The sequence below is a fragment of the Lissotriton vulgaris genome, unplaced genomic scaffold, assembly GCF_964263255.1.
Source record: "Lissotriton vulgaris unplaced genomic scaffold, aLisVul1.2 SCAFFOLD_936, whole genome shotgun sequence".
Lineage (NCBI taxonomy): Eukaryota > Metazoa > Chordata > Amphibia > Caudata > Salamandridae > Lissotriton > Lissotriton vulgaris.
The window spans coordinates 784,311-807,674 of NW_028251257.1; the positions used below are offsets into that span (position 1 = coordinate 784,311).

Sequence of the window (23,364 nt, forward strand, 5' to 3'; positions counted from 1 at the left end):
CCTCGCATCCTGCCCATTTCTCTAAATCCCTGCACCATGCGGCCAACCATGGGCCCCCAGATGTCTCCAGTTCCTAGTGATTTCCCTTTTCGCTAGTGTGAAAGCCAGATCTTGAAAGGGGTGTGAGAACCAGCTTAGTAAGCAATGTCCAGGAGAGGTAGGAACCTCCTTTTCTATTACTGCTGCTTCAATTCTCGTAATCTAGTCCCAAAAAGGCACCAGTGAGGGGCCAGACCACACCATGTGGAGGAGCTCTGCCCGACCTCCCTGCAGCGTGGGTATGCTGCATGGACCACATGGAAGTACATGTGTATGCCCCCTGGAGTTAGGTATATTCTGTGTAGTATGAAGTAGTTGATCAATTTGAACCGGGCATACCTCTAAACTTTTAGGATTCTGGACAGAATTACCTCCCAGTCCAACTCCGGTATAGGTACTCTTAGGTCTTCCTCACAGCGGTCCTTAAGCGCCTCTAGGGATCGAATCATATCTTCTCGTATCACCCTATATACATATACACAAGTGACCGCATTTTCGCTCACCCCTAATTGTTTCATGTTTTGTGAAAATCTGAAACGCTTGAAATTTCTGGGTATTCAGAAAGGTTTCCATAACATTTCACACAGTGAAATAGACAACTACTCATGTACAAGGCTGGAGTAAGTGTGCTTACCAAGATGGGCCAGCAACAATTCAATTCTTAAGGGTAGTGAGAGGAAAGATTACATGGAAAAGTATTCTATCTGTGGAGAGAAAGCTACACCTAAACATACACATCTTGGCTAAACTTATTTATTCAAATTGTTTGTGTTGTGAAAAATCATTGCGAATAAAACATAATTTAGTAGGTTTGGTGTAGTCACGCTGCAAATCTACCACTTTTATCTTTTTTTTGTGTATGATTAGAGAAATTGAGGAGAATATCATGAAGTTAGAAATATATGTCAAATGTAGGAGGAAATCTACAAGTGGATTTCTAAATTTCAAAAACCTTTTTGTAAATTTGGCTCATCATCTTGTAGTGATTAAAGAAGGTTCCAACACAAATCCAAGGTGTATAAATGAAAATGATTTAATTGTAGGTAGGGGAACTCCAGCCACTGCTCTGCCTCACCATCTCTTCCAACCGCCTTCCCACCTTTAACCAACATTCTACATTCTTTTACAACATTGCCCAGAGCAGACTATAAAAGTGAAAAGAGGTGATAAAAAAAATATACCATATTTATATACTCTCAATACTACATACCTGCCTCCCTTAATAACCACAACAAGAACTAAAAGGAAGAGAGATTGAACATATCTAATTAATAACTTAAGTTTTCTTATAAACAAGCACATTTAATATTCTAATTTATCAGAAGAAACAGAAAAGTAAAAAACATTTAAACGTTTTACTACAATTCTATTAAAATTTCAGATCTTCCAACTCTCCAATTTCACTGCCCCGTTAAATATTGTCTTCACTCTGAGCAGCTCAAAAAAATGTGAACCCTAGTCATGCTTTTGGGTATTTTAACTTTCACCACGTCTCCGACTTTGACATCCAGCAGTTTCACAGATTTAAGCATATCAAAAAGGTTTTTCCTTTTTGCCTGTCGATCCAGTTCTTTGCCCCTTCCCTTGTTCATCAGACTGTCCACTTCAGCATTACAACAGCCATATTGGCTAATCCAAGGAGGACACATCTTATTTTAAGGCTTTCGCTTCCTGAACAAATCAAAAAGACTAATACCCGTTGTGCTATGGGGAGGGAACCTATATTCTTCCACTCTTTTCTTCACCACCTCAGCCCAGCCCTGACCTCCAGTGCGAGCAATCTGTTTAGCTTCTTTTAACATGCGATTGAACCTTTCGATCATGACATTCGTCTCAGGATGGTACAACAAACATTTTTTAAGTTGGATACCTCTATCACCCAGAAACATCTCAGACTCTCTAGACGTCAACTACACACCGTGTCGGTCATCATGTATTTAGGAAATCTTCCGTAGAAAAAACTTTGGACAAGAATTTCACTACAGTCTTGAAGTAATATCCTGCACCACACCAAATTCTGATCAACGTCAACATGTCCGTAAGAGCAAACAGATACTTGCGAGCCCCACTAAAATTCAAAGGTCCCACAATATCAAATGCCATATCTTCCCACACCTCAGTGATAACTTTGCGACACACCATGGGAGTGGTCCTGACTTTCTGGGCTTTGTCATTCAATTTGCACTTAATGCAATCTCTCACTTTCCTTTCAAAGCATATGTCCATCCCAGGCCACCATTAGGTCCTCCTCATCCTTTCCTTTGACGTGCAGATCCCCATATTCCCTCATGAGCCACCAAGAAAAATAAGTTTGGCATCTCTCAACACCACAGTACTGCTAACTGTCAATTTGCTCCAAACTTCCTGAAACCCAGACAGACTCGGATCAGCATTAAGCTTCTTATCCTTACCAGTAAGCATATCTCTCACTCTTTTGAGGATATCATCCTTCTCTAAATTCACTTTTCCATTCATCCTCCAAAACACACCCTTCAGAAACCACACAAAAATGGTTTGAACTTTTGTACTGCCCAAAACACGGCCAGTGCCTCTTTCTCAATTGTAGAATACTGCGCCTCTGCTCCTCTGAGAGAGCGTGAAGCAAAAGCAATTGTCACATCTCCACCACCCTGTTTCTGTCTTAGCACAGCTCCCAGTCCCTTATCACTGGTATCATTGGCAGTGTAACTCAGCAATCCTGGAATAAAACTTCTTCTCAAAAACTGGGCCTAAGCTAAATTAGACTTCACTTTCGCAAATTCTTGTTGGCATTCTGTGTCTCATGCAAACTGAACTCCCTTCTTAAGAATATTACAAATAGCGCTAGTTGTCACTGCGAAAGTAGGCACAAATATACTATAAAACGTTGACATGCCCACGAACACTTGCACCTCTTTCTTGCAAGTGGGATGTGGTAAAATCACAAGGATATCAGCCAAGTCTTCATTTAGCTTAATTCCCTTCTCAGTCATAGTGTGACCCTGGTAGGTAATCTCGGGGTGACGAAACTTACATTTTGTGATCAATCAATTAGGGATTTATAGAGCACACTAGTCAACTGTAAGTGTCTCAAGGCACTGGGTCGGGGGGTTCTGGCAGCTCCAAGGTCAACCAAAGAGCCAGGTCTTGAAGTCCTTTTTGAATATTTGCAGTGCAGGGCTTTGTCTGATGCTGAGGGGTGTTTGTTCCAGGTCTTGGCCGCAATGTAGGAGAAGGATATGCCCCCTGTTCTGGCTCTGTGGATACGGGAGACCTTGGCCATGGCTAGGCTGGCGGAGAGGAGGTTTCTCTTGAGGGCATGGAAGGAGATTCTTTTGCTGAGGTATTGGGGTCCAGTGTTATGGAGGGATTTGTAGGCTTGTGTGAGCAGTTTGAAGGTCATTCTCTTTTCGATGGGGAGCCAGTGGAGGTCGCGGAGGTACTAGGTGATGTGGTCGTGTCGTGGGATGCCACGGACGAGTCTGGCTACAGCCTTCTGGATGGTCTGGAGTTTGTGAAGGAGTGTTTTGTTGATTCCGGCGTAGAGCGCGTTTCCGTAGTCCAGCCTGCTGGTGATGAGTGTGTGGGTGACGGTCTTCCTGGAGTTGGGGGGGATCCATTTGAAGGTCTTGCGGAGTATGCGGAGGGTATTGAAGCATGTGGAGGACACGGCGTTGATCTGGTGGTTCATGGAGAGTGAGGAGTCGAGTATGATGCAGAGGTTGTGGGCATGATCTGGAGAGTGGGAGGGTTTCTGAGGGCGGGGGGCCACCAGGTGTTGTCCCATTTAGAAGGGGTGGGTCTGAGGATGAGGACTTCCGTTTTCTCTGAGTTGAGCTTCAGGCTGCTTCTGCTCATCCAGGATGCAACGCCCCTTCATTCCTTCCTGGAAACGGTACCTGGTGATCTTCAACTTAAACCCACTCAGAATCTTCAAAATATCTTGGACCTTTATCATCACCAATGTGGTAATTAAAAAAAATTCCAACACAAATCCAAGGTGTATAAACGAAAATGATTTATTCACAGGTACAGAAACTCCAGCCACTGATCTGCCTCACCTTCCCGCCTTTAACCAACATTCTACATTCTTTTACAACATTCCCCAGAGCAGACCATAAAGGTGAAAAGAGGTGATCCAAAGAACATATCATATTTACATACTTACAATACCACAATCTCCTGGAGAACAAAGACAGTATGGAGCGGAAATGGTAAATGGTATAAATATCAAGATAGAAGAAGAATCTAAAAAATTTTGCTATACACATAGCAGAGGAAAAGATGAACACCAGGGACATTAAAGATATATTTCAAATCTTGTTTTCATGCCACCGTACACAAATCAACATTTTTCTGGGGAAGAGACCGCCAAGAATTAAAGTTAACACTATGAGATGGAAGGGGAAGACTCAGGAGTAAGACTAGAAATGATCTGCCTAAAATAAGAATATAAAATACATTGAACCTTGTAGTAAGAGTACTGTAGAATAAAAGTGGTAATTATGTTATACGAGCGAGTACAGACAAACAAAATCACCTGTACCAAAAAAGTAACAATATGTTAAAATGTAAAAAAAAAGGTTGAAAATTTGCACCATCACTTGGTTGTAAATTTGACACTTTTGGGAATTTACAAAACTTTGCTAAAGCAGCCTGGAAAGCTGCACTAATGTTAGTTTTCGAGGCATAGTTCAGGAAATCTTTTGCAAATTTCATTAGGCATCTTGGCATTGCCATGTCCACCAGAGTTATTGTACTCAGTGTACACACTAGCCCAGGTATTTAGTCAGAAATGGGAACTAGAGGCACAGGGCCTAGGGGCTAGCCAGCCTCCAACATGAAATGTAAAGACAAATGGGGCTGCCCCTATGTGGGATTACTACAGGTCTTTTAGAGATGCGTGTAAAGTGGGGGCATCTCACAAAAAGTGTAGGACTGGCCTCACACCCCACCTGGTGTCATGCTTCATCATAGGCCATCCTCGACCTCTAAAAACTCAGTTTGTTAGAGGGTGGGCATACACCTGACGACAGGGATGCACTTCTAAACTAAGTGGGGGCCCATGAGTAGTGAAAGTGATTTAAAAACCATTACAGTTGTCATCGCGCTCCTATTGTGTTTTTCTCCCACTTTTTCCAGAATGTCAGTGTAGGGGCTTTCCCCACTCCACCTCCCATGGAGAAAGTAGGATAATTACCTAGGATAAGTCAAGAGAGACATTCTCTCTCCTTTATGAGGAAGTGTAAACATGTATGAATGACACGTGTTTTGCACTTAGATTACCACCACGCGCGTTTAAAAGTGTGGTGATGCATGGCAACGTACGTCACAACCAACAGAAATCCACAAATTCTGTGTGTGTTTGTCTTTTTTCTACAGGCATAATTTGGAGTACTATACCGACAGGGATAGTGACAATACACACCCCATATAGTGATAGGTCTTTATTTACTCACTTTTATATATAAAGACGGAGCCCCATAGATACATGGTCCTGACGAATGCTACGTACCCTTCGTGGACATCTAGCAGAAACATGTTGACCACAACCATCACGGTGAAGGGATAATCAGTTTCCAAGTCACCGCTCACTTCTTTTAAAACCATACAGTTGCCCAATTAATATTGTACTCTCTCACCAATAAAGGCTTTTACTGGGGAAAAGCAGTCTGTGACTCGAGTGCTGCTCACTTCTTGGACACCTCACAGAGCGCGATTTATCAGATGGCTATTCTGCCGCCGAGCTAGCACCACCCCAGAAGCATGGGGCCACGGAGCCCTGAAGATACAGGACTCGTTGTGGAGCACGGACTTTGGATTGATGTAGCAGCACTTACTGGGGCTCATCATGAGCTTGAAATGTATCAGAGAGCATGCAGGGTATTCATCTCAGGATATAATAAGGACTGCAGATTCCAGCATGCAACGTGAAGGTTCATCTAGAGCAGCCCAATCGGGACCCACAATAGACCCACAATAGAGCAGAAAAGGACTTTGCAGCCCGTCATGCCCTTCTTTGACCGCAGCAGCCTTTGAAAAAGAGTTAATCTCGAAACGCGTCAGGCGGGGGTCTGCTGCTTGTTAGAGTACTTGTTTGTACTCTCTCACCAATAAAGGCTTTTACTGGGGGAAAGCAGTCTGTGACTCGAGTGCTGCTCACTTCTTGGACACCTCACAGAGCGCCATTTATCAGATGGCTATTGGGAGGGATGAAGAGCTTGAAAAATGGAGAACAGTAAAGAAATGTGCAGCCATTAAAGGATTTATCATGAACACTCCTAATCCCAGAATGCAACATTCACAGTCCCATCTGGGCAGCCCATCAGGGGCTTGGCATTGGTATAAGTTTGGGGGAGTGTTCAGCACGCCATTTTCGTCAAATGCCTCTGAGGAAGTATTAAATGAAACACGTCAGGCAAGACGATTTGACTGTTTCTTTCATCTTTGCCTGCATGCTGTGCGCCGCCAGTACCAGTGATGAGAGGTTAGGGTTGAGCCTCACGCAGGTGCTCGAGGGATTCCCAAGCGTGTGGCAACCAAGGAGCTTGATATATATATATATATATATATATATATATATATATATATATATATATATATATATATATATATATATATATATATATATATATATATATATTATATATATATATCACTGCTTTCTGCGTTTTTCCACGAGAATCTCTCCTCCAACAACAGACACGGACCATAAAGTTGGTGCAATTATTTTTTTATTTCTGCAATGTCGCCATAATGTTTCGGCTCGTCCAAGCCTTGTTCACATGACATTGTGCTGGTGTGTGAATTCAGAATTTAAACTGACAAGTGCTAATTCCATTAGATCATGTGAGTGTAGCACCAATAGACATGAAAGAGTTTTAATTCATCAACATATATTATACTGCATATTAAAACGAATAAATAATGTCAGTTTACTTACAAGCTAAAATCTATGTTTCAAAACAGGTTGAATTATGGGTTAAAGTGGAGGTTCAAACCCTATTTTGAGTCTAGTGCAAAATAATATATATATACACATCACAGACCTCCAAACTAAATCTCCGGGAGGTCTAAATGCAGGGGAAGAACTACTATCACATCTATAGGATTAGAAACTAAAAATGTACATGGGGGCTGTGTCTATGCCTGAGAGTATATCATTTTTTTTTCTAAAAATGCTTTGAAGAAATTCAGTTGGTAGTTGGTTTATGGACCCTTTTAAGACAAATTTGATTTTCACGATTTATTTAGGAAGTATGGTGAATGGGGTATTGGGTAGTATGGTTCGTATTTTCCTGTTTAGCCCACTGGGGCTTTAAGTAATTAATTTTGTCATGGGTTTTCATTAACCAGATTCCTTTTAAACCTCTACCAAAGGATATAATGAATTTATGTGCAATGCGTACAATGTTGATCTAATGAACTGTTTTTTTAAACATTAGTTTAAGAATCTTGACTGATTTGCCCATCCAGGGCAGAATAAGAAAACACAAGATTGTCTATCAATTGATAGTTAACATCATATTAATTGTTTTCAACATTAACGAATATTGCTTTCATTAGTTTGTTGCAATTTTGCTTGAGTTTAATTTACCATTCTAAGATGGCGCTCATGATTTGGATTATGATCCGTTTTCTATGTTGATTATTATTGCCTTTATGAACTTCTGCCTTGCCGTCGCCAGCTGACACTGACGAAGGCAAGTGCTGAAACGCGTCTGTTTTTTATTTCTGTGCAATAAACCTTACCGGGTTTTACCTACTACGAGTGCTGTTTCTGTCTTTTTGACTGCGGAGCTTTAATATATATATATATATATATATATATATATATATATATATATATATATTCACTGAAAAAAACATAGGTTTCACACCAGTTATAGTTAGGAATTAGCATTTAAAAAACCTATTAAATTCACTGAAAAAAACATAGGTTTCACACCAGTTATAGTTACCTGGAAATTTTACTGGCATAAAACCATTGAAATTCCCTCGTTATAGTTAGTTGGACTCACTATAACTTGCGCGTGTAATGCACTGCTGATGACATCACATATTACATGACTCATGACATGGTCAGTGACATCACTCATGACATCACTGATGACACCATCCTTGTGACAGAGAGACTGACCTCCTTTCACTGTAAAGTAACCCTTGAAACAAATATTAAAAAATAGAAACTAACATTTTCAAAAAAGGGGAGATACCTATACCAGTTACAGTTTTTTTTTTTGCCCCGCGAGGCCTTTTTATAGCCCCCACATCAAACCTAGGGGATCAGGGGGGTCTACCCTGCCCCCTTATGTTCATTTCCCCCTTTGTTTTGGCCACCTCTTGTGTCTCCATCCTACCGAGACACAAGATGGCGGCCACTCCGGACTGTTTCGAATGTTTACAGACACCCAAGAACCAATCAGCTTTCTGCATGCAAGTCGCGTGGCGCGCCCGGAGCGCTCCCCGGAGCGCGTACCGGGGCGCTGTCATAGATATATATATTTTCTTGAACCGAAATTACTCAAAATCCACTGAAGCACATATCTTGAGACATAGCAAAGGCACATCGGGCTACCAGTCCCTACAATTTTGCCAAGTTTGGCAGCCCCCGCTTCACAAATCCCCCCCCAAACTTTCAGGGAAGGACCAGGGCCGCAAGGCCTTTTTGAGGAAATTTTCAGGCAGATTCGTTAACCGGCGCCAAAGTTATTCCAAATAGAATTTTGAGATTTAACATTGAAAAAAATCCTAACTATAACTACCAACTGCTCAATCCCCAGCAAGTTTCTAATGTAATCTGGTGGAAGCCTTGAGCAGAATATATATATATATATATATATATATATATATATATATATATATATATATATATATATATATATATATATATATATATATATATATATATATATATATATATATATATATATATATATATGTATCCAGCCCATCTACACCAGTGCTTAGCCGCACAGAAAGGCACACAGACCAGGAATCAGCACGCCCAGGCAAAAGTCAGGTATCCAATGCTTTTATTTTAACTCATAATGCGGTGGAAAACTGCCATCAGACGCGTTTCGGGCACGCCTGTGCCCTTGCTCACTGACAAATGGCAAAGATGGAGCAACACCATATATACAAGATGAATCAAATTACGCGCCAAACAAACAAATCGACATAGTAGACAGACTACTTGCACATCAGTGACAATTCTAAGCAAATGTGGACGCCATTTTGGAATGGTGATATTACCATAGCGTTATCCCTGATTTAAATGATGTATACAACCGTTTTACAAATAAGAAGGTTTTTTGTTGTTTTTGTTTCCAACAAGAAAATTAAATTCCAGGTAAACGATTTCTATAATATGCCACATCAAGATTATTGCATGTCACTAGTGATTGTAAATGTTGACATATTTAGTTGATAAATGCACTTTTAGTAAGCAGTCATCTATGAGTTAACCAAGTATTCAGTTATTATATAACATTGCTTTGCCTATTGTTCGTACTAATACGTAAAAAGCATATGCACAATATTAAATTGTGTTGTAATTTCACAAATAGATAAATTACGTTTCTTGCATATTATCCATGATCGATGAATCAATCAGTATGAAGATATTATTTGTGCAAATACATTATTTACAACGATACAATCATGAAAAGCCTTGGTTTAAAGCCATATTTCAGACGTCCTTGTGCATAAATTTGTGGTTAGGTTGGGATAAATGCAAAGATGTTAATTTTTTGCAGTCGATTGTTCACTTTAAAATAGCCACTCGTGCATTTGTGGTGGTATCTGAAAAGACATATGGACTTCTGTCCAATTACAATGATCTAATTCATATTTTATCCTTAGTACAAATACGTCGCGTTTCAGACTTAGAGATATAACGCCATCTGCATGTTAAAGTGGAACAAACACCAACAAATAGTATATTCCATGGATATTTCAATCCAAATGTCCCAACTCGTATATAGAGGTCAACATGTTAATGTATCGTGTTAAATGGCTGTGTCTAGTCTTATTTGGATTTAATCTCCCCAAGGATGGGTCTTTGTATGTTTGTTTGTATCCATGTGGCTTGCGCTATTTGTGTTGCACACATCAAGAGTACGTAAAACATATAAATCAAAGAGTGCTGTTGTGAGGATCAATAAGTTACTATTGAAAATAAGTGCAAAAAGTGTTGTGCTCAATGTTAATGTGATAATTTTTTTACTATATGAATATCATATGTTAAGTTCCCTTCCAAAAAAAGGATCTAGTCCATCACAGTGGGTTGCAGGCATGAACACATTAATTTATATATGCACATCTGCATAAATTCATAATTATTTTTAGAATGTCTGGGAATCTATCCTAAGTAACTGTGTAGGATACATAGATAGATGATGTGGAGATCTACAGAAAATTATGCATATCTTCCCCCATATTTAAGCCCCCAGGGCTTTTACTGTTGAGCAAAACTATGTAATGGGACTTGAGTTGCCTCAGTTTCTTCTCATAGTTGCCTCCTCTTTTGCTGGTCACTACAGCGTCAATGACATAATATTTCAGATGGGCTAAGTTTTTATTGTGCACCATCTGAAAATGTCGGGCAACCGGATAACTTTGGTCTGCGTGTAGGATCGCACGGAGGTGCTGCAATATACGCTGGTGCACCGGTAATTTGGTGCTGCCCACATACTGCAAATTGCAGCTGCAGGTCAAAACGTATACCGCCAACTCAGTACGGCAAGTGAATTGATCTCGTAGGGGGACGGGGTTGATTTCAAAAGGGGTGGTGTATGTTCTCGTATTGACCCCAAACTTGCAAGCTCTGCAAGAGCTGCAACAGTAGAAACCTTTACGTGGGGACAACCATTTGGTGGCTTTGATGGTTTCGGGGCTGTTTCTGACTAAATCATCCCTCATGGTGTATGCTCTCCTGAATGTAACAGTAGGCGTAGATGGCAAGATATCCTTGAGTAATTGATCAGATAGTACAATTGGCCACCGTCGTTTGATGATTTTGGTGATTTGTCTGGACTGGCGACTATAACTGGTAATAAGTCTAGCAGTGTTAGAATCCTCTAACTGGGTTTTCTGAGCTTGATCTTCCCTGTTTGGTTGTAGAAGATCTGATCGTGTGAGCTGATTAGCTCTTCTAATAGCCGAATCCAATAAGGTAGTTTTGTATCCACGGCAAATAAGGCGTGCCCTTGCCTCCTGTTGACATTTGTCTCTTATCAGAGGGCAGCTGCAAGCTCTGTGGATACGCAGGAACTCCCCGTAGGGGATGCTCCTGATGGTGTGATCCGGGTGGAAACTTGATGCGTGAAGGATTGAGTTGCCGGAAGTTTCCTTCCTAAACAAACTAGTAACAATCCTGTTGTCTTTTATCTCAATTTTCACGTCTAGGAAACTAGCTTCATGGCGGCTGATGTGTGATGTGAAATGTAAGTTTAACTGATTCACATGTATGCTTTCCACAAACTGCTTTGCCAGTACCTCAGACCCTTGCCAAATGATGAAAATGTCATCGATATACCTCCAATACTTATACACATTATTGGACCACATTGCTCTGTGTTGCACCCTGAGTACGTGTTCCTCCCACCAGCCAACGTGGAGCCCCGCGTAGCTGGGGGAGAAACACGACCCCATGGCGACACCTCTGGTTTGTCGGAACACATCATTGTTAAACAAAAAGGTGTTATTGTTTAAACAAATTTCTGTCATCTTGAGTAGCATTAAGCTGTGTTCCAACAATTCAACTGGGCGCTTGTCCAAATAAAACTTCATAGCACGCAACCCATCTGTATGTGCTATGCTGGTGTACAAGGTGGATATATCAAGTGTAATGAACAAAAAGTCATCAGACCAGTTAGATTGTCCCAATTGATAAAGGAAGTCGGTGCTGTCCTTGATGTAAACAGGAAGACTGACCACAAACTCCTGTAAGAAAAAGTCAATGTACTTAGAAGTGTTCTCAAAGACACTGTTGATAGCAGACACTATCGGTCTGCCCGGTACTGGTGTTTGTTGCTTGTGTACTTTAGGTATTAAGTACAGATTTGGTAGTACAGGGTGCTCCTTGTAGAGGTATTTGAATTCGTCTCTACTTAAGAGACCTTCTCTTTTCCATTTGTGTAGATTTTGACGGTAAGTTTCATTGATTTTCTTAGTTGTAGCTACATCTATTTTGGAGTAACAAGCATTATCCTGCAATTGTCTGTTTGCCTCCTCAACATAGTCTTTTTTATTCCATAAAACCAAATTGCCCCCTTTATCTGAGTTATTGATTATGATGTTCTGTTCATTTTTCAGTTTTTTCATCAGGGTGACATATGGTCGTAGTTTGTAATTCGGTTTGGAAAAACTTTTCATTGTCTTTCTTTGTAATTTTTTCACTTCATCGACCACTAGGTCTGCAAACACATCGATTGCATCACGAGGCATGATGGGGTTAAAAGTTGATGGTGGCTTGAATGGAGTCGTGACTGGTTGGTTGGTGGTGTAGCCTTCTTCTTGTGCCAGTTCCTGAGTGCTAATATCCTCAGTGTTACAGCTTTCAAGACTGTGCAGATTGCGCAGTAACCCCAAGTCTCTTGTTTGTATTCCCGATGTTGTGGTCGGTGTGGTTTCTGTTTGTTTTTTTGTTGTCAAACTGGATTTAACAGCGAAATATTTCTTCAACTTGATCTTTCGAATAAATTTGAAAATATCTACTCTGGTGTTAACATAGTTGAAGTTGCTTTCGGGGGCATAGGATAACTCCAAAGCCAAGATTTGTTGTTCTGCTTTGTTAAGGTCTATCCCTGTTAAATTGATGATTGTGTTGTCTATTGCTGCTTGTTTTTGTTCCTCCAAAATTTCTTTTTTCTCTGCGTTTTTCCTTTTGGCGGTTACGCATCGCCTTCGCTGTTTCCTGCGCTGGTTGCGCCTTTGTCTTGAGTGGTGTTTTGATTGCGAGGACGGAGTGATGCCTTGCGTTGTAGTCTCACATGCTCCATTTCCTCTCCCAATGTCATTTGCCCCATATCCCCTTCTTTTGAACCTGAGGCACCTTCTTCTGATTCCTCTTCACTCGGGACCAAACTCGCATCAGAGAGTGTGGTTTCGGGTTCACTGATACCAACTTCAACATTGCGTGTTGTTGTGACAGTTTTCGCGATGTTGGGATTGCGCTGACTTCTCATTTGATCAAATTTACGCGCAAAGGTGTAAATACGTCCTTGTTGGTAGTCTTGTTGGTCTCTTGCAAACTTGTAAGCCTTGCGGGTTTTGATTATGTTTTCTTGTTTTTTCAGTCTTTCTTTCATTTCCGCAATTGTTTTTTCAATCAAATTTCTGTCATTGTTATATGACTCTTTAGACAATTCTTCATTGATGCGTGATATTTCGTCCAAAATTGTTTGTCTATCTATTCGAGCATATTTGACCAACAAGCATAGTAGGCGCATTGAGGCTTCTAGGTTGGATTCTGCCCAGTCTTTAAGTAATAGGGGATTGGGGTTTTCGAAGCTTGGTACTAGCATGATGCGCAATCCGCATGGTACTCGCCCCACTTCCTTGTATTTTTCTAGGGATCGTATCTCCCACCACTTTGTTAGCTCCCCACGGCTGTTTTTCTCTAAGGCTTTTAGTAGCGCTTTGACATTCGTATTGTCCTCAGTATCTTTTTTTCGGTTATGTGGTTTTGCCTGCCCTCCCACTGGAGGTAAATTTTGGAACAACTCCTCAAAAAGCTTCCTCTCGCTCTCTTTCCTCTGACATTTTCGACCGCACACAGATATATGAATGTTTATATTTATTGGAAAATGTAAGGGTGATTAGTAAGTCAAAAAACCCTTCATCACCTCTTGCCTGCGTGCACCTCCCCATATATATATATATATATATATATATAATATATATATATATATATATATATATATATATATATATATATATATATATATATATTCCAAATGTAACGGTAGCAACGAAAGCAACTCCACGAGTTCACTGATCAGGTTAGAGGTTTTTTATTCCACTGACAAAAAGATGCATTTCGACCACGTCCATGGCCATGGTCTTGGTCACCTGACACCATCCCGGGTCATACTCCATTTAAATACCATCATTGTGGTCATACATACCACGTGACAAAGTGATGGACTTAGAAAAAATTGTTAATAAACTACAAGGTATGTAGCATGTGAACTAAATTTAAATTAAATTCTACTTTCCTATTTCCACTTTGAATATAGTGTTTGGGTGTGTTTGATTAAATCTGCAGACCAATTGGGTAAATACTAGCGAATGAGATTTTAGTTTGCGCCGTGTATGGTGTCACTGGTGGAGTAATAGCACATGTACTCCTGGCTAGGTGCGCGTACAAGTAATGGTATAGTACCACTTACTGTAATGCGGTTGAAGAAATGCAACCAAAGGTGAGGCACTAAAGTCCTACTATGTGTAACGGTATACTACCATATGTGAATTGCTAGATTAACTTATACTGAGGTCAAAGTCAATATTCAACTAATAACTAAAGGGTCTAAGAGTGCGGAGGATAGCCAATGTCCTCCTTCCATTCTTGGTGCGCATAGCCTTATCGTGGGTGGGCGAATCCAATGTAAACCAACAGCACAGCGTACCTGTAATAGGAATGCAAATGACAATCGATAATACATTACTGAATTCAATCAGGTCTGCAACTTAAGTGAAGTACTCCTCACATTAGGAGCACACCAAAGAAATCAGTGACAGTTTCATAGATTTCCAATAATCACATTAATTTATCTAGGACTATGAATACAAGACAACATATATATCCACATAAATGCAATGCTGTGCTCTCGACAGTGAAACATGTGCAACTAAGATAAAAAAGGGGGGAAATGGGAGTGGGGGTTATGGAGCGTGAGGACAACAGTCTATGAGGTCATTAACAGTATAAACTATTTACAAGTGAGAGTGCATCTCCTCATCTAAGTTCAACCCTCCTGAGAACTTGCTGCCGGCTTGTAAAATGAAGCGTGATTCTAATCTGCGCAGGGCTGCTACTCGGTTACCACCTCTGGGGTTAAGATTCACTGAATCTAGGCCAAAATATTAAGCTTTGGTCCAATCACCATCATATTTGTCAGTGAATATCCTGACTGTATTATAGCTGTGGTCTTTGTTGGTTTTGGCTCTCCAGTGTTCTAAGTTCCATTTTTTCACTGGAAATGTCGTAGAGCCAATATACCAAAGGCCACATGGGCTCACTATGGCATACACCACAAAGTTAGTACTACAGGTGATTAGCCTTGGAATCTTCCATAAAGTTTTGACTCTCTCTAGGGTGACTTCCGTAACATTACTACTGAATGAAGAAAACAAATTCAGAGAGAAGAAAACAAATTTCAGAGAGAAGAAAACAAATTCCTGCGAGCCCTTTTGGGTCTTCCCCAATCAACCGCTAGTTATGCAGTACATTTGGAGCTTGGGTTGGGATAAATCTCTGATCTATTGAATATGGCCCCCATCCTGCAATGGATAAGAACATGGTTAAATCCCAACCTAACTTTGAACCATAAGATCATTAAGGACTGTATGGCTCTCGATAAAGTGGCGAAATACAATGGCTGTCCTATATTAAATCCATATCAAATTACCTGGGATGCCCAGAGATCTACTCCAATCCAGAAAGTTTAATAAAGGCTGATATCAACTGGGTAAAAATAAACTTTTTAAAATCTAGGGAATTGGACAGTGAAGCAACAGAACTTTGTAAACCAACTGTGAGGGCTCATTATCTGTTGATATTATCATTATCTATTCAACCGTATATGACAATTGTTACTAAGCCCTTTCACCGATGGTTGCTCACTAAATTCCGATTTAACCAATCACATGTGTTACTGGGAAATTACAAGGAGTGGAGCAAACCAGAGGAAGCAGCTCCCTGTAAATGTGACGATCATTCATACCAGGACACGATGCACTTTGTGTTTTTTTGCCCATACTACACGGAGGGAAGAAAAAAGTTTATTACCCCACTGCTAAGAAATAGGGGGTTCGTGCAAGTAAAACCTGCTTTACTTTACCTACTACTAATGGAATCCCCGGTTGTTATGTATGGGGTAGCAAACTTCCTGGTAGCCTCCATTCGTAATAAAAAGAAGAGATCATTAGGGTAAAACTCTCAGAATATTGTAACATCATAAACTGTTTTAATTTTTATACAATTAATTGAGCATATACATGAAGTCAAAATCTTGTTTGTGAATTTGTTGTCCCATAGATTATTGTGTATAAATTGTAAGTTACATTGATTAATTACTAACTCGACAACACTGTGTGTTATGTATATATGAATTGCATGTTTATGTAAATAATTTTAAATTTTTTTTGCATTCTTGATTTTAACATGTGAATGAATAGCATACTTTTATGATTTTAAAATAATCGAATAAAGTGGATTTGACTTGACTTGACTACTGTGTCTACAGGCTTTGCAGTTTCCGCATTTAAGGAAACCCTTAATTTGTTTCAGCCAGTTATACTCTTTAGTTTGTAGATGGCTGTGTACAAACATATCCCTGAGTGAGGTACTTCTCCTATAGGTCACAGATGGATTGAGTCCTATTTTGCTTCTAAGTATATTTCAGGATCTTACGCAATTGTTCTGCGTTGCTGCTGTACCTTGTTGTCTTAATATTTTGTCTCAGGACAGCACTGTTCACACAAGATCTTGTCCCTGGAGAGATCTTTAACTCGGGCTTCCGCTAGTTTGAGTGCTCGAGTCGGACAGCCTCTTTCCCTGAACCTCACTTTAATAGTCTGTTTGGTTTGTTCATAAGCAGAAGCAGTGCTACAATTCGGTGGATGGCTACTAGAGGCATGTAAGATGGAGTTCCCTGCAGTTGTCGTGCTCTCAGAAGTTGCCTCGGGAGCATCACGGAGTTGAAGCCAGACCCACAACTTCTCCTTCCAGGTTCACCATATGCCAGGAATCAGTAACACACCTGAAAGCACATGATGATGCCCAAAAGGGGAAACAGGGGAACAAAACAAGGATAGGAGGAGAATAAATAAAGTCTTCTTTTTCTCTGAAGATATGTGTGGAATGGTCCAGGAACCGGAATGTCTTGGTCAGGGATCACTGCAGTCAAAATACAAGAACACAATTATATGGTATTCTCTATTCTTGAAGAATAAGACAAGTCATGATAAACCTCAGACTAAATACCTGTCTTTTATTTAGTGTTTAGAGAATTCTTTCTTCTTGTATAAATACAATGTATCTGGAACCTCGTATGTATTCTTTGGTCCTATATGTAAAGAACCGGGATTAGTTGTAGTGTGGATAAGGAACAGACCTAATCGTGAATCACTCATATACTGTCAACTACCTGAAAGTTTTCACAGGAACAAATACCATCGCATACTCTGGTATCAACTCTGAGTCAATGTATCCCAGCTCTGAAATGTAAAGGATGGAGATTACCTCTAATGTGAAGAGAGGAAGCGTAATATTAACCAATTCCCAATAAAAGGCTACCTGTGGCTTTCAGCAGGGACAAATACCTTGGCAGAAGCCCGATTCCAATAAATGCCAATAAATCATAAGCGGAGCAACAAGCGACGTTGCTAAGAGGAAGAGTTACAACACGACTCTTCAATTAGAATGCGAAAAGACAATGAACATTCCTATAATAGAACTAAATACCACATCGTGCAACGTGCACTTCTGTACAAGTTTCCGTCCTGAACCATTAAGTTCGTACACACATAAGAGAAAATGAAAGAGAAGTTACAACGCGGGTAATAAGGGACAAACATATACCATGTTCGTAATCAAAACCGAAGGAACGTAAACCAGAGACAGGGTCTTCACACAGACATAAAGAGACGGCCACAGTACCTAAAGAAAGCACCGAGAACGTACCGTCGCCCGCCGTATTCCCGACGAACCCACTTGAATGCCACCACTGTGTCCCGACCGAAATCAGCTATATCCAGGAAGCGGAAGTACGCAAAGCGTTCACGGAGCCGCGGGGAGGGTCTAAATGTGGCCAAGTATCTCTATGCGCATGCTTCAGCCTTAGCGCATTCGCTTATCGCATCAGCGGTCATGTTGCCAACCACCTGGGGAATCGTATCTTGCCAATCAACTCTGCAGGCACGACAGCAGTTTTCTCTCTAAAGAGATTGGTGAAGATGGTTCCCCCCTCAATGGTAAGCTTAAGGTCAAGGAAGTCTATGATTTCTTTACTGTAGAGTCTAGTAAATTTAAGGTTAACATCATTCTCATTAAAAAGGTCAATGAACAAATTAGGTTCCAACTCACTTACTTCCCATGCAAAAAACACATCATCGATGTACCTTAACCACTTTTTAACATTGTAAATCCATTTCTGAGACAGGTCGTTCCAGATCACCTGGTTCTCCCACCAACCAACTATGAGGTTGGGGCAGCTGGGGGCGAAGCAAGTGCCCATGGAAGTCCCTTGCAGCTACTTGTACAGACCTTACTCAAAAAATAAATAGGTCTCTACCATCTCAAGGAGCATATGTGTGTGTTCAAACAATTAAATATCATGATTTTAAGAAATAATGTACACGCCTTGAGTCCATCATTATGTTTAATGCTTGTGTATAAAGGCTCTAAGTCCAAGCCAGTCAGTGATTGTCATTTATAACAGTGTTACTTATTTTCTCAAGGAAGTCAGTGGTGTCTCTTAAGTATGACTTGAGTTGTTTAACACATTATGTTATATAATTGGATATTAGTTTTATTTCACATGTAATTGGTGAAGCACTTTGAGAGACGACAGCCTTAAAAAATAGACAAAAAATGCCTCAAGGCTGTTGATTATTTTAATCCTAGGGATAGAGACTGGTGCACCCACACAGTTATCCGAGCCTCAGGAGCTTGAAGGATCGTACCACAAAATACACATGAAGTAAAATTGCACAGTTGGATGATGTATCTGCTGCTGAAATCGGAGGTCACAAGTTGTAATCGTGGTGGAGGGGGGCAGCCTATCATCATCCAGAGCTTGATTTAGATGGTTCACTGAATCAAATGTTTTAGCAATGTTATGAGAAGGCAAGATTAGCATTACCAAACAATAGATTGTCAACAATTCCTCCAGTCTGGGACATTCATATAACAGTACTAAGTACGGTTTTGTATTCTACATTTGTACAGCATTTACTGGCCTTGTGGGGCGCTAAAGCACTCCCCTTCACAGAGAGCAAGCTACAACATGCAGGTGTGGTTGGAAGTGTGTTCTCTTTGTTTTGAGTCTATGTGTGAAATGTTTTATGTTGTGGGTGATGACAACTGAAGTGTAGTTATTGTGTTATAAAATGCAGAGATTGTCAGTATGCTGGATGAGTGGATGTGTGAGAGAATGCACATTTTGCAGTAGGTTTACTAAATTTTGTGGCTAGAAAAAGCAAAGTATGCAACATATTGCATTGATTTTATGATGGCGTTACTTTATTATTTTGTAATTTTTACAAATGTTAACACTCTCTGGTTTAGGTCTCACCGCATTGGTATCAGTCTGACAAACAAATACAGCAATAAGCAACAGGAAAATAACAAGTCAATTGTTCCAAATGGCTTTCTACTGCACAGCAACAAATGTTTTTAGTAACGTTGATCCATTTGATCTGGAAACACATTTTGTTGCTAAAATCAGCGGATTATGTAGCAGATAATAAATTATATGGCAAATGTGGCAAATCTATAAATATGTGGAAAATGTAGCAGCTGCAAAAACTCATAATTCCAGTGGCCCTGATTGTACACTATGGCAGTTATAATACGGTGAGCAATGGAGTAACTGTCCTCCAGACTCTAAATCCGGCTGTATATCATCATCAATACATTTTCGAAGTTATACTGTAAATTCACATGGAAATCAAAATGATCTGGGCTGCATGTTTCAGAATAAAATAGTTTTAGAAAGTAAGGCCCAGAGCTGGAACAGTGCTTGGTGACATGCAGCCACATGGTCACTCAAACACTGAGGCAGCAAGAGCTATGCTAATAAAGATATTATTTTTATTAGATTTCGGACTGTTTTGATTGTTTTCCTGAACTCTCTGTCATATGCCCTCCAGGTGATGTCTGAAGGGGCGACCGTCACCCTTGAATTCACAATAAAGCCAACCACCTGCAAGAAAGAAGGATTCCGGCCAGAGAAGTGTCCCTTTCGGAGATTTGGGGTAGGTATCGATCTCTTTGGTGCAAATATAATTCACATCAGGTGGTATTACGGACCGTGGCAAAGGTTACCAAAAAACAGGTTAGAAATATTGGCGGACATTTTGTAAACTTATGCTTGAGGGAAGGGGGCTGACATTGTTTGCAGCGGTGAAAACAGAAGAGATTTTAGAAATAGTGTGTAACACTCTCACCATAGTTGATTTTTTGGAAGCCTACTTGTTACTTCAAAGGAGGTATGCTCATTAATGTTACTTTTTTTAACAGCGAACAGACGGGTCTTCAATGCTTTTCTGAACATTAGATAGTGAAGATGCAGGAGCAGAGGGCTCAGGGAAAGAAATCTTGTACAAGTCTAGGGCGGGATTGAGCACGGTGGCGTCCAGTGCAACAATCTTTTTAGGTGCTCCCACAACCATGAACTCATTCTCCACAAATTCCCTCACTACCATCCTCCAATAGTGCTCGTTATCTTTCAATAGTCCCTCTTTGACATACACTTCATTTTTTTTATAATGCTACTCAGTTCACTCACACTCAGGGGGTCATTAGGATGGCGGGCGGACATCCTATCGGAAAACGGGACTGCCCGCCATAAGGGCGGGGTCCTGTGGGGGCAATTAGGATGTGATTGCCACAGTGGCGGGCGCATCCTGCATTCCTGTCATTGTCGCGGGCAGTGCACTCAGCACCGCCCGTCACAATGCCAGGAAGGCATGTTGTGCACTTCCATGCACAACATGGCAGCCACCGCGCGGTGCCTGCCATGTTGTGCGTGGAATTGCAGGGGGTACCATAGGTACCCCCACCCCCCAGAGTCCCTGGGGGCCCGCAACGGGCCCCCGCAGTCTATTCCTGCTTGCGTTTCCTTGGCGGCAATGCCGCCACGGAAAGGCATGTTACCGCACCAATGGTAATATGGCTGGCGGTGTCTAACAGACACGTCAACATATTAAACCCTCAATTCGTTGACTGGGCGGAAAAGCGGCCGACGGTCTTTCCATCCGCTGCAGTCCCCCCCCCCATGGTAATATGGCGAGGGAAATGGGTGGCGGGCGGGGTCGGATCACGGGCGGATCCGCCCGTGATCCTAATGGGCCCCTCAGTTTTGTGAGCTGCATGGCAGGAGTTCTTAGTAGCAGGCTCATTAACCCTCTGCGCTACATTATGATGAGTCAAACTGCCACTTGCTGCCTGAAAACTGCTAGACACACGAGGAGCTCTGCAGCAGGTGCTTTTAAACCTGTAAGTTATTTCTAAACACATCTTTGCCCCCACCCCCCAGGTCAGCTGCACCAGTTGCAACACCCCAAAGCCGGCCCTATACAAGTCCTGGAGATCAATGCTATGTCCCCTCAGAAACCAGTAGAGATCTTTTTCGTGCCTTGGGTGTCATGGGGCTGAAGATTGAGAATGCTTTGCAAACATCCTCCCACTCTTAAACAGTCTAAATAAAGATCTTTATCTCTGAAGGTGTCCTGGATGTGGAAAACAACTAGTTTAAAATGTACTTTATGTCATGCCTATGCTGTGGAGCTGAATGTCTGACAAAATATCGACAGACAGAAAATCGACATACAAAAATATCGGAGGAATAATATTGATGTCAACAATATCGACATCCTATCTACAACATAGTAAGTTCAAAAATATTGAGAGAAAAAAATATCGATGTCAAAATTCCCACTCCAGAGAGTGCAACAGTAGGGAAAGTGTTGGATAGCGTAGGGGTAACAATTACTATTCCAACTCCAGAGAGTTCAACAGTAGGGAAGGTGTTGGATAGCGTAGAGGTAAAAATTACTATTCCCACTCCAGAGAGTGCAACAATAGGGAAAGTGTTGGATAGCGTAGGGGTAAAAATTACTATTCCAACTCCAGAGAGTGCAACAGTAGAGAAAGTATTGGATAGCGTAGGGGTAAAAATTACTATTCCCACTCTAGAGAGTACAACAGTAGGGAAGGTGTTGGATAGCGTAGAAGTTAAAAATAACATACTTATAAATAAATATTTTAAAATATTTAATAAATTCATTATTAAATACATCTAAACCATTTACAAATACCAATAAATAATTACTAAAAACATAATTACCAATGAATAATTAATTAACGATAAATCAATAATAAATACTAATTAATAATAATTAATAAATGTTAATTACCAATTAATAAACATTGAACAATAACATATTTTTTTATAAGAAAAGCATATTAATTATTTAAAAGTAATTACCAATTAACTACTATTGAACTATTAAATACGTTTTTATACCAATAATATTAATTATCAAACATTAATTCCCAATTAGTAATTGCATATTAATATATTAATCAAAAATATCTATAAATAATTTTTAGTAATATGTAATTACCAATTAATGAGTAAACAACAATGAATGAATTTCATAACCAAACAAAAAATTATACTTTTAAATAATTACCAATTAATAATTAAGATCCAATAAATTATTTATCAATACCTAACTATACATGTAATAATTACTTAATTACATATCAATTACTTTACACATTATTCCTCTATAAACGCACAACAAACTCCAATAATAAAATAATACACTTAACATGATTATCAATTAATCAATTAATTAAAATTATTTGCCAATTAATAAACATTAATTACCAAATAATAATTAATTAACAATAATATAAATAGCAATACCAATTAATGAAAATAAATTCTTACTTAATTACATTTAAATTACTTCCCACCCTATTCCCCTATAAACCCAGAACCCGCTACAGAACTTACACATAAAAATTAATTAAAATTAATTCATAATTTCTAGAAATTAATAATTCATTTCGTATAATTAAATTACTTCACACCCTATTCCCCTATAAACCCACAACCCGCTATGGTACTAAAATACAAAATTAACTTAAAATAACATTAAAGAAAAATAACACATACATATTAAATACATAATAATATACATAACAATCATATAAAAATCGATATTAGTAACATCGATTTTACTAATATCGATATTAGTAACATCAATATATTTGATATCGATATTACTAACTTTGATATTACTTACATCAATATTAAAAAAATCTATATTACTTACCTTCGAAATTCTGTCCCTTTGATATCAAAAAAATCGATATTACTTACC

General features: G+C 39.8%; 1 protein-coding gene across 1 annotated transcript in view; it reads left to right on the plus strand.

Annotated features, from left to right (window-relative positions):
• Positions 1-20,223, plus strand: part of LOC147662967 (retinoic acid receptor responder protein 2-like) — a gene marked incomplete at its 3' end in the record, with an annotated part of 104,182 nt that extends 83,959 nt beyond the window's left edge. The window contains exon 3 of the mRNA XM_086950745.1: positions 20,119-20,223. Within this exon, the coding sequence (XP_086806871.1) occupies positions 20,119-20,223 (105 nt within the window). The remainder of the gene's footprint in view (positions 1-20,118) is intronic.
• Between the last annotated feature and the right edge of the window lie 3,141 nt (positions 20,224-23,364).